The sequence below is a fragment of the Cynocephalus volans genome, chromosome 2 (assembly GCF_027409185.1).
Source record: "Cynocephalus volans isolate mCynVol1 chromosome 2, mCynVol1.pri, whole genome shotgun sequence".
Lineage (NCBI taxonomy): Eukaryota > Metazoa > Chordata > Mammalia > Dermoptera > Cynocephalidae > Cynocephalus > Cynocephalus volans.
The window spans coordinates 39,561,668-39,576,350 of record NC_084461.1 but is presented as its reverse complement, the minus strand read 5'-3'; the positions used below and the strand labels follow the sequence as shown (position 1 = coordinate 39,576,350).

The 14,683-nt window shown below is 38.3% G+C and overlaps 1 protein-coding gene across 3 annotated transcripts in view; it reads right to left on the bottom strand.

Annotated features, from left to right (window-relative positions):
* The window catches only part of NNT (nicotinamide nucleotide transhydrogenase), a 117,512-nt gene that overhangs the window by 46,371 nt on the left and 56,458 nt on the right, over nt 1-14,683 (bottom strand). For all 3 annotated transcript variants that reach the window (XM_063084222.1, XM_063084217.1, XM_063084212.1), the window contains exons 12-16: nt 14,187-14,297; nt 6,337-6,482; nt 4,731-4,926; nt 2,467-2,700; nt 1,113-1,273 (exon numbers count right to left, since the gene is read on the bottom strand). In XM_063084222.1, coding sequence (XP_062940292.1) covers nt 1,113-1,273; nt 2,467-2,700; nt 4,731-4,926; nt 6,337-6,482; nt 14,187-14,297 — 848 coding nt within the window. The remainder of the gene's footprint in view (nt 1-1,112; nt 1,274-2,466; nt 2,701-4,730; nt 4,927-6,336; nt 6,483-14,186; nt 14,298-14,683) is intronic.

Genomic DNA, 14,683 nt, shown 5'->3' with positions numbered 1-14,683 from the left:
GCCAATAGTACCTTTTAAATATAATATTTACTCCTCAAAAATAACAATTCTCAAAATTTTACATTTCTATACTATAGGTTTGAGACCTTTTTTAACTTCTGCTTTATCAGATTAAAAATATCAAAACTATTTTTCTTTTGTTTAAAATAAAACAAAAACCAGTGCTATAAAAGCCAGAAAAAAATGGATTGTCAGTATGAATACAAAGATAGAATTTTAAGTTACTTTTCCGTGTTCTAAAGTTTCTGTGTTGAAATCATGACTTATTTCTTGTGATCTCATAAAAATAAGTATCATTTTTATACTATAAATCTCATGTTTCTCAGTCAAGGAGCCAGTAAGTGTTTGATAAGCAATTACTATATGTCTAACTTTGTGCTAAGCACTGTTGATAATTTTTTAAAAACTTAAAATATTAACCTTGTCTACAAAGTTATAGACTAGAGGAACACAAAACAATCAGTGAATAACACAGAGGGGCAGGTAACAGCATCATACACTGGCATAATAAAATGTTAAACTCTAATACACAGATAACTAAAAAATACTGTATGTATCATTATATTAAATGCAAAAATTAGAGAGGAAGAGGAAGATCAAACCTATCATGAAAGGCTTCACTGAACTCCCTCACTGAGCACAGAGTTTATTATCTGCATTTCATTTCATACAATTTTTTAATTTGGTGTCACATCTTCCAATGAACGTGAGAGCAACTAGTGGGAAGAGATCATCTTACACACATTGTATGAACCCCAAAGCATTATTTTGTAGGGCTTGTCACATAGTAGGCACCTAAAAAATGAAATTGAAACTCTTGGTGTATTTAATATCCTATTCACCAACACACTGGTACAATGAAGAGACTCCAGAGCAGTAAAGGTGTGACATGTGACAACACCTAAATGAACAATTAATTTGAAAGAAAGTGATTTTCTTCTCACACTTTTCTATATTTTCCAGATTCTAAGAAAATGAACATGTAATATAATTTTAAAACATTTTTATTCCATCAGAGGTCTTGAAGAGATAGAAATATGAATCGACTGTAATCTAACATAATATTCCCAGTTCCTCACTGACTATGTGCTTTTCAATCTCTGACTTCTTACCATGACAGCAGAGAGAGCTGACACAGAGCCCAGGCAGAGAATGCCAGTGGTAAAGCTGGGGTCCATCATGAATGGGATTATTCCACCCACACTAGCAGCCAGCAAGCCTGCATTGAGTAAATGCCTGCCAGGTAGTAGGAGAGGAGCAGATTTCAGGATACCTAGAACCAAGCACATGGTATTCAGAATCTAGAATGTGTCGTAAGAAACCTTCTCATACACATACTCAAGTATGTCATTTAATCCTAAATTACCGAAATTTAATATTAGAATAATAACATGGTATTTAAACTATCACTTTATGTCACCAGATATGAAACATAAAAACAAATTAAAGTTGTAACTACACATAATAAACATTAATGAACACAGGAAAAGTATGGTTCAACTTAACTGTTCTTTTCCCTACTTTGATCACAAAACAGTTTCTTTACTCTTTGTCATGGAATCTTAAAAAGTGATTTTTTCCCATACGACCAACATTTAAGTTGTTAAGTGTGGTTTTATTTATTTAAAACTTCAATAGGGAGTCCTAGCACATTAGCATTTCTGATTCTATCAACTGAACCCAAGGGAGAAGAGCTCTTATTTGTTAGTTGTTTTTAAAGACAAAGCATAAGACAAGAATGTTTTAGGCTTAAAGTTCTTTCATGATTTTTAAGTTTCATGAAAGTTCCCCACTTAATTTTTAATGACTTTAAAATTAAGAGGCAAGACCAGGTTTTTAAATCAGAAACTAGTTTCCCTAGAGACTCACTTTTTTGTGAAAACACTGAAAGAAGCCTCTGGAATTTTTTTTCCACTTCCATTTTCATGATTGACGTTAGTAGTAGCAATAATTGCCATGCTAGAGCCCTAAAATGCATATTTGTTTTCAAAGTACATACCGTTTACTAATCACACAAACTTATATTCAATAGGCTTCTCTCTATTCTGGAAAATGTATAAAGTTCATTTCTGAGAACGCTACATACAATGAACTCTACATTTCTGTGAACTCTACCTCTCTTACTAAGGATTAGGAATATGCTATGTTCTTCGCATGTATTTTCAAATGTCAACCAGTCCCTCTACACAAGTTTCTGTGCACTAATTTCTTCCATTAGTTATCTGCAGAAGAAATAGCTTCAAAGCTCTATAAGACTTGTAGGAATTAATAAAGGGAAGCCATCTTTATGGGGGAAAAATTTTTTTATGTATTCCTGAGTGTTATACAAATATTCTTCACCTAAGTTTCTACTATCAACTTCCAAAAGTTAATAATTTCTACTATTAATTTCCAAAACTGAAATGGATCCCTAAATATTCTAAACAATAGATATATACCTCTATGGTATTATGCTCAGCCACTTACCCTGCAATTTTCCATAGGCAACAAGAGATCCACTAAAGGTGACACCACCAATGTAAGTGCCGAGGTAGGCCACAATCTTGGTGAGGTTTGCTGCTGCATCCACAGCAAAATGTGGATATTCTACAATGTACTCAGCTATGCAAGTAAGTACAGCTGCCAAACCCACTAAGCTGTGGAAAGCAGCAACTAATTGAGGTAAATCAGAAATCTGGATGCGCTTGGCAATTGTCAATCCTGTTGGGAAATGAAGGTCAAACGGAAATTAAAATTTGACAGGCCTTTGAGGAGTAACCACAACAAAGATCCTACTTCAGGGTTTCCATCATTGCTACCATTAAATAGTATTCTAGTTCCTAGTATGGGTTAAATATTCTCTACAGGGGCTATACACACCTAACCAAGGCCCAGCTACAACGAACCCAAGCCCACAGCATCAATGCATGCCTCTTCCCCTCACAAACACTCTCCTGGCCAAATGCTACTTCAGATTACTTAAATCTCCAATTAAATCCCCTTAAATTCTCCCCACTGAATGAATAACCCAGGCCCTCTTCTCTATAGCCCATGTTTGCTCCTAATCACACAAGAAGCACTTGGAATATGAAGACAGCCTAGGTTTTCAGGTGGGTGGGTAAAGTCCAAAGGTAAAGAAATGCATAATTCCAGGTAGTAAATGCCCAAATTAGGAAACTCTGAAGTGTTTCATGGCTATAGGTAGGTGATATAGAAGGAGTAGGTCTCAGAATATTTGTTAAGATAGTGTGTAAAGGTTTTCCCACCACGAACCTACAGCACAAGCACTTCCTTCAAGTGCCTCTCTAGGGATCATGAAGAAAGGACTTAACAGTTTTCCTGAGAAAGTATAAAAGGAGGCCTAAAGCTAAAATGTTGTACTGATAAGTATTTAACCACCAGTTCCCAAGGAAAAAAATATATGCAAGTATAAATATATGCGTTTTTACTAATATAAAGTAATTTTCAAATAATAATAAAATACACAATACTCTTTGTTGTAAGTTCCACATAGATAATTGACTTTCACAGAACACTTACTGAGTTTTGCTAAACTCTTGCACCTATAGCCAACCTAGTGTTCACAACTGATGATAAACTTCTGACTTGAACACTGGATGGTATTTTTGTTTACATTAACAAGTAAAAGTGAAACGATATTTATGTGAGAACTTCACTCAATTGTCAACCATGTGAGTGACTTCATTGCTGAATCTCATAATAGTTTTCAAATACTAGAAGAATATTAGCTCAATTTTTTGTGCCATTCACAATATAATGGACACAGGGACAACAAATTTTAAGTTTAAGCTGCATTAACATTTTCTCCATCACTCTCTTAGGTCTGGACAAAAAACAAAACAATTAATCAAGCCAGGTTTGTAGCTTTTGTTTATTTCCATGGTGTAAATACTCCTACCAAAGCCAACTTTAACCTACCAATGTGGAATTGAAAATAGATGTATAGTAGCCCCCCATTACATAGTATTTCTACTACACACATATAATAGATATAAATAACCCCAAGCCATAAATAAAAAAACTCATTAATTATAAAGTTATGAGTGTTTAATATAATTTGTTCCTAACATAATTTATTTAATTTTAAGTTTATATAATTTAATTCTTTACTTTTTTGTTGCCGAAATCTGGGAACTATACTTTAAGTTTTAATCATGGATGTGTTTAACAACCAGCTCCCAATATTCTTGAAAATTTAATAATCAGCCCCACTACTGAATAAAATTAAAACAACGGTTTTTCTGCTGGCACATGTATTTTTCAAGTTTTTAACAGGTTTATGAAGCAAAATCATCTGCTGTTGTTTATGCCCAGCAGAACAAAAGACAAGCCTATATACTGTACATACATAAGTATTCCAATCCCCCATTCTATTATCAGCTAACTGGATGCAGTCAGTAAAAAAAAAAATAAGAACAGGATTTTTTTCAGCCCTCTCTTTTGACTCAGTTGATGCACTTAATGCTTTAAAATGTTCGTATTTAAATGACAATTATACCAACTGTGATGAGTTTTCACCAAAATAATATTTATTAAAGTAATTTCCATTAAAGTCATTTAATTCCTTTATCAATATTGGCCACAGACAGAAATATATATTCGAAAACTGAAGTGCTATTAAAATGCCTGACTCCTAACAAAGTACTCTTAAATCTCTGAGCCTAAATAACTGCCTTCAGGTGTTCAAAGGACTTGGGTTCACATAAAGGCAGAAGCCCACAAGTGCTTACCAATGGTACCACCCAAAGCCATCGCTCCAGACATCTGAGCTAACAATTCTGGGCTCGGTTTTAGGCCTCCAAGGGTGGCTGCCAGGCCTCCAGCAACCCCAATCATGCCCAATGCATTGCCAAGACGAGCTGTTCCCTGGGTGGAAAGGCCCGCCAGGGCCCCAACACAACACAATCCCGAGCCTAGGTACATGATCTTTTCAAAGGAAAGGGGAGAAAGAGAGATTATTAAAACCTTCAGACTGTTAGCTTAGGGAAGACCTCTCTCGTAGAACCATGATTCTCCAAGGACAATTTTAAATTCAGACAACAGAAGATCAAATCTGAGTTCTTCTTTAATATTACAATATATTTTCCTATCCATTAGGAATACTAACATATTAAATACTTCAAATTGTACTTGCAATTATACCACTTACGTAAATTGGTTTCTTCTGGATTTGATATCATGCACAAATACATTAAAAAGTACCTAAATTTAAACAGAGTTATTATTGGATCTGAAAATACTAGGCCTGACCAAATGCTATAAAAGAGCCAACCCCTGACGTAAGTGCCAGGGATTGTGCCATATGCTCTACTTATGTTGTAACTTAGTCTCATGAGATCCACAAGAATAAAGAATCATTATCCTCATTTTACAAAAGAGAAAATGGAAGTTAAGGAGGTTACAAAATTTCTCAAAGGTCAAATAAAGGGTAAATGGCAAATCTGGAATTCAGCCTTGGGTCTCTCTGTCTCTGACTCATTGCTCCAACTCTTCTCAAAAAAGATTTTGTTCATCCAACAAATACTGCATTTTGGGAACACAGAAGAAACCAAAAGAGATGACTTTTCTGCTGTCAGAGAGGTTGAAGTGACAGTCATTAAAGTGACATGGAATACAGAGTCCAGAACAAAGCTGAAGCTCTATTATATTTTGAATTGGAACTTTCTTTTTTTTTTTGGTGACCGGTAAGGGGATCGTAACCCTTGGCTTGGTGTCGCCCGCACCCTGCTCAGCCAGTGAGCACACCAGCCATCCCTATATAGGATCCGAACCCATGGTCTCGGCGCTCCCAGCGCTGCACTCTCCCGAGTGAGCCACAGGGTCGGCCCGGAACTTTCAAAGTTCAACTCAATTATGTCTGTTTTTCATACAGTATGAATTTTTAAAATTTTTTTTTTAAATAAACTGGTATAACACCTCTTGGTAGCAAGAGATGATGTGCTTGCTGATTTGTAGAAGAAAGGAAGTAGGAAAAAGACTAATAGTCCTTAATAAAAATTTTTGAAAATTTTTACTGATTATTTCATTCTTTCCCTACAACAATCCAACCAGATCCATAAAGAAGATATTAATAACCTTTTCAATTCTTTTTACATGTGAGAGAACTTAGAGACAAACAGGTAAACCCACATCTGCATACTCAATTACCAGGCAAATCTGTCTCTAGAATCCTGAGCCCTGATCCTTAGGGGATGGAATGCTCTATTTGACCAAAATGTTGGTCAAAAATTTGACCGTATTTGCTTGATAGTTTGAATTTTGGTAACAATGATGTTAAAACCAATAGGGAAGAAAACACAGTGATAAAAATAAAAACTTTCAAAAAGAGCCTCTTACTTGTTCAATGTTATAACCACTGGAGAGTGCAGCTAAATATCCACCAACAAAGGTGCCAGCAGGGAGCAGATACAGGTAATTGTATTCTGGGGGATCAGTGGGACGCTTAAACATGTCCAGCATTCTCTGAGTCACCAGAAAGCCACCTTATCAAAGCAAAGGAAATATAAAACAGAAAGAAGTATCTTATTGGGCTCACTGAGCAACACAATTTTTTTTAACTGCTACAATTTTTCTATTTTAATCATATCATTATCACCTAGGAATAAATATAATTTTAAGTAACATTCTAGAACCTCAAAATTAAAAGTCATTCTATTATTCAAGCCAGTTCCATTGGAGTAGGGAAAAAAAACTAAATATATTCAAGAAGAAAACTTGCTATCAGAATGCAAAACCAACTATTTGTGCATGACTAAAAGTAAACAGCCATTCAAAAAGCTTGGGAATGCAAAAAGACCAAAGGTCAGTATTTTTTTAATAGGTTATTCAGTTTGTTAAACCCTGTAATAAATGATAAAAGGAAAAAAAAATACGATATCAACAGGCATCAGGTTTCTTGGACACATTAAAGAATTTTTAACTACAAAATAACATCAAATGAGTCTCATACATGAGTGATGTGCTAGGCTTTCAGTTTTCAGGAACAAATACTTGCTGGCATAAGGCAAAAGACTGAAATTTTATCTAAAATTATTTTCATTTGTAGATGTTATGGCAATAGCTCCAAGTCAACTTAATTCAAAACTATGTATTCAATAACCTTCCAGTTAACTTGTAGCAAGACATCATTTTGTTTGTTTGTTTTGGAGCAAGGGGTGGGGGATGTTCTTTTATTTAAAAAGTTTTTAAAAATTACACATGGGCAAGGAGTTTCAAGATGGCGGCGGCTGCGGCGGCTGGCGCGGAGTAGCTGAGGTGGAAAAGGTGGCCACTGGGCCTCAGGCAGCCAGGAAACTTGTGGTCCTTCCTCTGGCCATCTCTTAAGGGAGGACTGCTGCTGCTGGCCGGTCGTGGGGGCTCAACGCCACTTTGCCCCCGGCAGGAGAGGCTGCCTCATTTACCGGCAACAGCTTTGAAGTGTGGAGCAGGAAAAGAACTGATTCTTAGCTGCAAAAGCGAGTCTTGAAGCAGGGAGCACGGCGCCAGGGCTGCTGTGGATGCAGCCAGGATCCCGGAGGCTGGGGCCGCACTGAAGGCGGCCAGCTGCCCTATTCAGGATCCGAGGTTTCAGGCCGGCATTAAAGAAGATTCCTGGGAGCGCCCGAGCGGCGCGGCGACTGAACAGCCCGAGGCGGCAGCGCCGAGAACACGGAAGGCAACAAACCAGAGACAGAGCGAGCGCCCGACCTGGCACAGCACTGTGAGTGATCCCTGGCACAGCTCTGTTCGGGGGGTGGTTGCCCACCCGGCACCCGCCTCCACCACCAGGCCACTCACTGCCCCAGTGCTGCCTCCATTTTCCCAGGTGCGGGCAGTTCCGCCCTGATCGGCCATCACTGAGCCCATTTGCTTGGCCTGGCGTGGGGCTTTCCGGACCCTGCGGGCCGGCCTCCTCTCCCACTCCCTCCGCGGTTCTCTGGCGGGGCTGGGGGTGTGGGGCGTCCCGACCAGTGTTGGGAGGGCTAGGAAGTACGGGCGGGCCGACTGTCACTCCACCACACCCTGGACTCCGGCCAGGTAAACTTCCTGTTACTGGGAGGCAGATACCATCTCTGCGACCACCAGTTTGGAAAAAAGCCTAACGAATTTCTGGTTGGGAATAGTGTGGTAGGAGAGTTCCCAGGTCCGCTAGAACCTGCCGGAGAGCAGGCTGCAGGCGGGCACTAGACTCGGTTTATACTGGGGGGATACAAAGGTGAACAAGACCCGAGAAAGATCTACACAGTGCTACAAAGGCACCCAGAGAGACCGGTCGTCTGTGCCTAGCAGAATCCTGGTAGACTTCCTGGGCGAGGCGGTGCTGAGCAGGGTCTTGAAGGCCCAGCTGATAGACGAGGGGTGCAGAAGACACACCCCAGCCCAGCACAGTGTGCACAGAGGGGGGAGACGTGCGGCCAGGGAGGCGGAGACTCGACAGAAACCACACACCCGGTGGGGTCGCCACTGCACCATCTAACAGCCTGGGCCAGAGCACACGGAACAGGGAGAAGTCCTGTACAGAAAGTGAAAGCTCAACAGAGATCACACACCCTGTGGTGCGTGATCCACCAGCCCAGCAGAGTACAAGCTGACCAGAAAGGTGGATCCCCGGAGAAGCCCAAGACCCGAGGCAACCACACACACAAGACACTAGAGGCCAACTGAGCAGTCACGGCGGGAGCCATACCAAATTGGCAACCACAGCAACATCCTAGTTAGTCGTTAGTCTCAAACCGGTGGACTGTGAAACCCCCTGCCACAATGAATAAACACCAAAAAAAAGACACCAGAAATACAAAAAATCAAGAAAGTACACCACCAAAAGTTAATAAATCTCATACTCTAGATCCTATAGAACAAGAAGCCCTTGAAATAACTGACAAGGAATTTCGAGTGATAATTCTAAGGAAACTGAATGAGATACAAGAAAACTCAGCTAGACATCATGATGAAATGAGGAAAAGTATACAGGATCTGAAAGAGGAAATATACAAGGAAATCAATGTCCTGAAAAAAAATGTAGCAGAACTTGCTGAACTGAAGAAGTTGTTCAGCGAAATAAAAAACACAACGGAGAGTTTAACCAGCAGGCTTGTCGAAGTTGAAGAGAGAACCTCTGAACTTGAAGATGGGCTGTTTGAAATAACACAAGCAGACAAAAAGAAAGAAAAAAGAATCAAGGACATGGAAGAAAATCTGAGAGAGATATCAGACAACCTCAAGCGCTCAAATATCCGAGTCATGGGTATTCCAGAAGGGGAGGAAAATGGAGATTCCATTGAAAACATATTCAACAAAATAGTGGCAGAAAACTTCCCAGGTATAGGAAAAATCACAGATCTGCAGATCCAGGAAGCTCAACGATCTCCAAATGTATTCAACCCAAAAAGGCCTTCTCCAAGACATGTCATAGTCAAATTGGCAAAACTCAGAGACAAAGAGAGAATCTTAAAAGCTGCAAGAGAGAAGCGTCAAATCACCTATAAGGGAGCCCCAATCAGGTTAACATCAGACTTTTCATCACAAACCCTAAAAGCTAGAAAGGAATGGGATGATATTTTCAAAATACTAAAAGACAAAGATTGCCAGCCAAGAATACTCTACCCTGCAAGGCTATCCTTCCGAAATGAGGGGCAAATAGTATATTTCTCAGACAAACAAAAACTGCGGGAGTTCACTACCACAAGACCACCCTTACAAGAAATCCTCAAGGGAGTACTGGGTTTGGTTCCTGAAAAATAACTACCACTGCCATAAAAACCTAAGAAAAATCTAAACCCGCTAGTACAATAAAAATGGCATTCATGAAGAGAAAACAAGCTAACAAAAACACTATCTACAACCTAAGGAACCAACAAACACAGAAACCAAACAGTAAATCAGAAAGCAAGGAACAAAAGACACCTAAGACAACCAAACAACCAATAAAATGCTAGGAATAAATCAACACCTTTCAATAACAACTCTTAATGTTAAAGGCTTAAATTCCCCAATTAAAAGACACAGACTGGCTGACTGGATCAAAAAGCAGGACCCAACTATATGCTGCCTACAAGAGACCCACCTCACCCATAAAGATTCACACAGACTAAGAGTGAGAGGATGGAAAAAGATTTACCATGCAAACAGAAAAGAAAAACGAGCTGGAGTGGCTATTCTTATATCTGACAAAATAGACTTTAAACTAAAAACCATAAAAAGAGACAATGAGGGACACTACTTAATGATAAAAGGACTGATCCATCAAGAAGACATAACAATCATAAATATGTACGCACCCAATGTTGGAGCAGCCAGATTTATAAAACAAACTCTATTAGACCTAAAGAAGGAAATAGACACTAATACCATAATAGCAGGGGACCTGAACACTCCACTGTCAATATTAGACAGATCATCTAGGCAAAGAATCAGTAGAGAAACACAAGATCTAAACAAGACTCTAGACCAATTGGAATTGGCAGATATCTACAGAACATTCCACCCAACAACCTCAGAATATTCATTCTTCTCATCAGCACATGGATCATTCTCCAGGATAGATCACATATTAGGTCACAAATCAAGTCTCAATAAATTCAAAAAAATTGGAATTATCCCATGTATCTTCTCAGACCACAATGGATTAAAACTAGAAATTAATAACAAACAAAACTTTGGAAACTATACAAACACATGGAAATTAAACAGCATTCTACTTAATGACATATGGGTCCAAGAAGAAATCAAGCAGGAAATCAAAAAGTTTATTGAAACTAATGAAAACAATGATACATCATACCAAAACCTGTGGGATACTGCAAAAGCAGTATTGAGGGGAAAATTTATTGCATTAAATGCTCACTTCAGAAGAATGGAAAGATGGCAAGTGAACAACCTAACACTTCACCTTAAAGAACTAGAAAAACAAGAACAATCCAAACCTAAAGTTAGCAGACGGAAAGAAATCATTAAGATCAGAGCAGAACTGAATGAAATTGAAAACCAAAAAACAATTCAAAAGATCAACGAATCAAAAAGTTGGTTTTTTGAAAAGATAAATAAAATTGACAAACCATTAGCATGGCTAACAAAAAAAAGAAGAGAGAAGACTCAAATAACAAAAATTAGAAATGAAAAAGGCGATATTACAACTGATTCATCTGAAATACAAGGAATCATTCGAGACTACTATAAACAACTATACGCCAACAAATTTGAAAATCTGGAGGAAATGGATAAATTTCTGGACACACACAAGCTCCCAAAACTGAACCGTGAAGACGTAGAAAATTTGAACAGACCAATAACAATAAAGGAGATTGAAGCTGTTATCAGAAGGCTCCCAACAAAGAAAAGCCCAGGACCAGATGGATTCACAGCAGAATTTTACCAAACATTCAAAGAGGAATTGACACCGATTCTTTACAAACTATTCCAAAAGATTGAAACGGACGCAAATCTCCCAAACTCATTCTATGAAGCAAACATCATCCTGATACCAAAACCAGGTAAAGATATAACCAAAAAAGAAAACTACAGGCCGATATCCTTGATGAATATAGATGCAAAAATCCTCACTAAAATACTAGCAAACAGAATACAGCAACACATACGAAAAATTATTCATCACGATCAAGTGGGATTCATCCCAGGGATGCAAGGTTGGTTCAACATACGCAAATCAATAAATGTGATACACCATATTAATAAACTCAGACACAAGGACCATATGATCATCTCTATAGATGCTGAAAAAGCATTTGATAAAGTTCAGCACTCATTCATGACAAAGACCCTCTATAAGTTAGGTATAGAGGGAAAGTATCTCAACATAATTAAAGCCATATATGACAAACCCACTGCCAATATCATCCTGAATGGGGAAAAGCTGAAAGCTTTTCCTTTAAGAACAGGAACTAGACAAGGATGCCCACTCTCACCACTTCTATTCAACATAGTGTTGGAAGTACTAGCCAGAGCAATTAGAGAAGAGAAGGAAATAAAGGGCATCCAGATTGGAAAAGATGAAGTCAAACTGTCCCTGTTTGCAGATGACATGATCCTATATATCGAACAGCCTAAAACCTCTACAAAAAAACTGTTGGAATTGATAAATGATTTCAGCACAGTAGCAGGATACAAAATCAACACACAAAAATCAGTAGCATTTCTTTTCTCCAATAGTGAACATGCAGAAGGAGAAATCAAGAAAGCCTGCCCATTTACAATAGCCACCAAAAAAATAAAATACTTAGGAATTGAGTTAACCAAGGAGGTGAAAAATCTCTATAATGAGAACTACAAACCACTGCTGAGAGAAATTAGAGAGGATACAAGAAGATGGAAAGATATTCCATGCTCTTGGATTGGAAGAATCAACATAGTGAAAATGTCCATACTACCCAAAGTGATATACAAATTCAATGCAATCCCCATCAAAATTCCAAAGACATTTTTCTCAGAAATGGAAAAAACTATTCAGACATTTATATGGAACAATAAAAGACCACGAATAGCTAAAGCAATGCTCAGCAAAAAAAATAAAGCTGGAGGCATAACACTACCTGACTTTAAGCTATACTACAAAGCTATAATAACCAAAACAGTATGGTACTGGCATAAAAACAGACACACTGACCAATGGAATAGAATAGAGAATCCAGAAATCAACCCACACACTTACTGCCATCTGATCTTTGACAAAGGCACCAAGCCTATTCAGTGGCGAAGGGACTGCCTCTTCAGCAAGTGGTGCTGGGATAACTGGATATCGATATGCAGGAGAATGAAACTAGATCCATACCTCTCACCGTATACTAAAATCAACTCAAAATGGATTAAGGATTTAAATATACACCCTGAGACAATAAAACTTCTTAAAGAAAACATAGGAGAAACACTTCAGGAAATAGGACTGGGCACAGACTTCATGAATACGACCCCAAAAGCACGGGCAACCAAAGGAAAAATAAACAAATGGGATTATATCAAACTAAAAAGCTTCTGCACAGCAAAAGAAACAATTAAAAGAGTTAAAAGACAACCAACAGAGTGGGAGAAAATATTTGCAAAATATACATCTGACAAAGGATTAATATCCAGAATATATAAGGAACTCAAACAACTTTACAAGAAGAAAACAAGCAACCCAATTAAAAAATGGGCAAAAGAGCTAAGTAGGCATTTCTCTAAGGAAGATATCCAAATGGCCAACAGACATATGAAAAAATGCTCAACATCACTCAGCATCCGGGAAATGCAAATCAAAACCACATTGAGATACCATCTAACCCCAGTTAGGATGGCTAAAATCCAAAAGACTCTGAGCGATAAATGCTGGCGAGGCTGCGGAGAAAAAGGAACTCTCATACATTGTTGGTGGGACTGCAAAATGGTGCAGCCTCTATGGAAAATGGTATGGAGGTTCCTTAAACAATTGCAAATAGATCTACCATACGACCCAGCCATCCCACTGTTGGGAATATACCCAGAGGAATGGAAATCATCAAGTCGAAGGTATACCTGTTCCCCAATGTTCATCGCAGCACTCTTTACAATAGCCAAGAGTTGGAACCAGCCCAAATGCCCATCATCAGATGAGTGGATACGGAAAATGTGGTACATCTACACAATGGAATACTACTCAGCTATCAAAACGAATGAAATACTGCCATTTGCAACAACATGGATGGACCTTGAGAGAATTATATTAAGTGAAACAAGTCAGGCACAGAAAGAGAAATACCACATGTTCTCACTTATTGGAGGGAGCTAAAAATTAATATATAAATTCACACACACACATACACACACACACACACACAAACCGGGGGGGGGGGGGAAGAAGATATAACAACCACAATTATTCGAAGTTGATACAACAAGCAAACAGAAAGGACATTGTCGGGGGGGAGGGGGGGAGGGAGAAGGGAGGGAGGTTTTGGTGATGGGAAGCAATAATCAGCTACAATGTATATCGACAAAATAAAATTTAAAAAAAAAAAAAATAAATAAAATAAAATAAAATAAAATAAAATAAAATAAAATAAAAATTACAGATGGGCAAAAAAATTTTCCTTCTCAAAGAGCATTTATAGTCTGAGCAAAACATTTTTTAAAGACACAATTAAATTCTTAAAATAAGAACATCTATTTTATACTGATTAATGTTGCTTCTTAGGTCTCCATTTAAAATAACACCATGGGTACTTTCACCATCATCATACCTGCAATGTTGACTGAGGATATGAATGTAGCAAGAGCAGCAAGGCCCTGAGAAGTCGTGGAAGGATACAAATGTCCTCCCATGAGGGCCAACCCACCAACTGCTGTCAACCCTGCAAAGAAAGCATCAATGTGGTGAATAATTATAGTGGCTGGCTAAATCAAATGTCATAGGAGAAGGACTTCATACACATAGACTCATAAAGGGGAAAGTTCTCAAAAACAAGGCAGCTTTCTTGCACCTTCATTAAAATGATATAAACAAGTGTCTGATAAAGACTGTTGACAACACACCTTCACGCCATTCTCACTTGAAGTACTAATGTGGGCAAAGGGTTAACGAACTTCTCTCTTTCTGCATAAGTATTTGATCTTCCTTTAACATTCTAGTTCTCTTCCCCGATAAAGATATTAGTCAACAATGTTATAGACGGCACTGCTTATGGTAAAAAGTAACCCCTGCTGAACAACTTGCATCTGAACTGGAAGAAAGTATTCA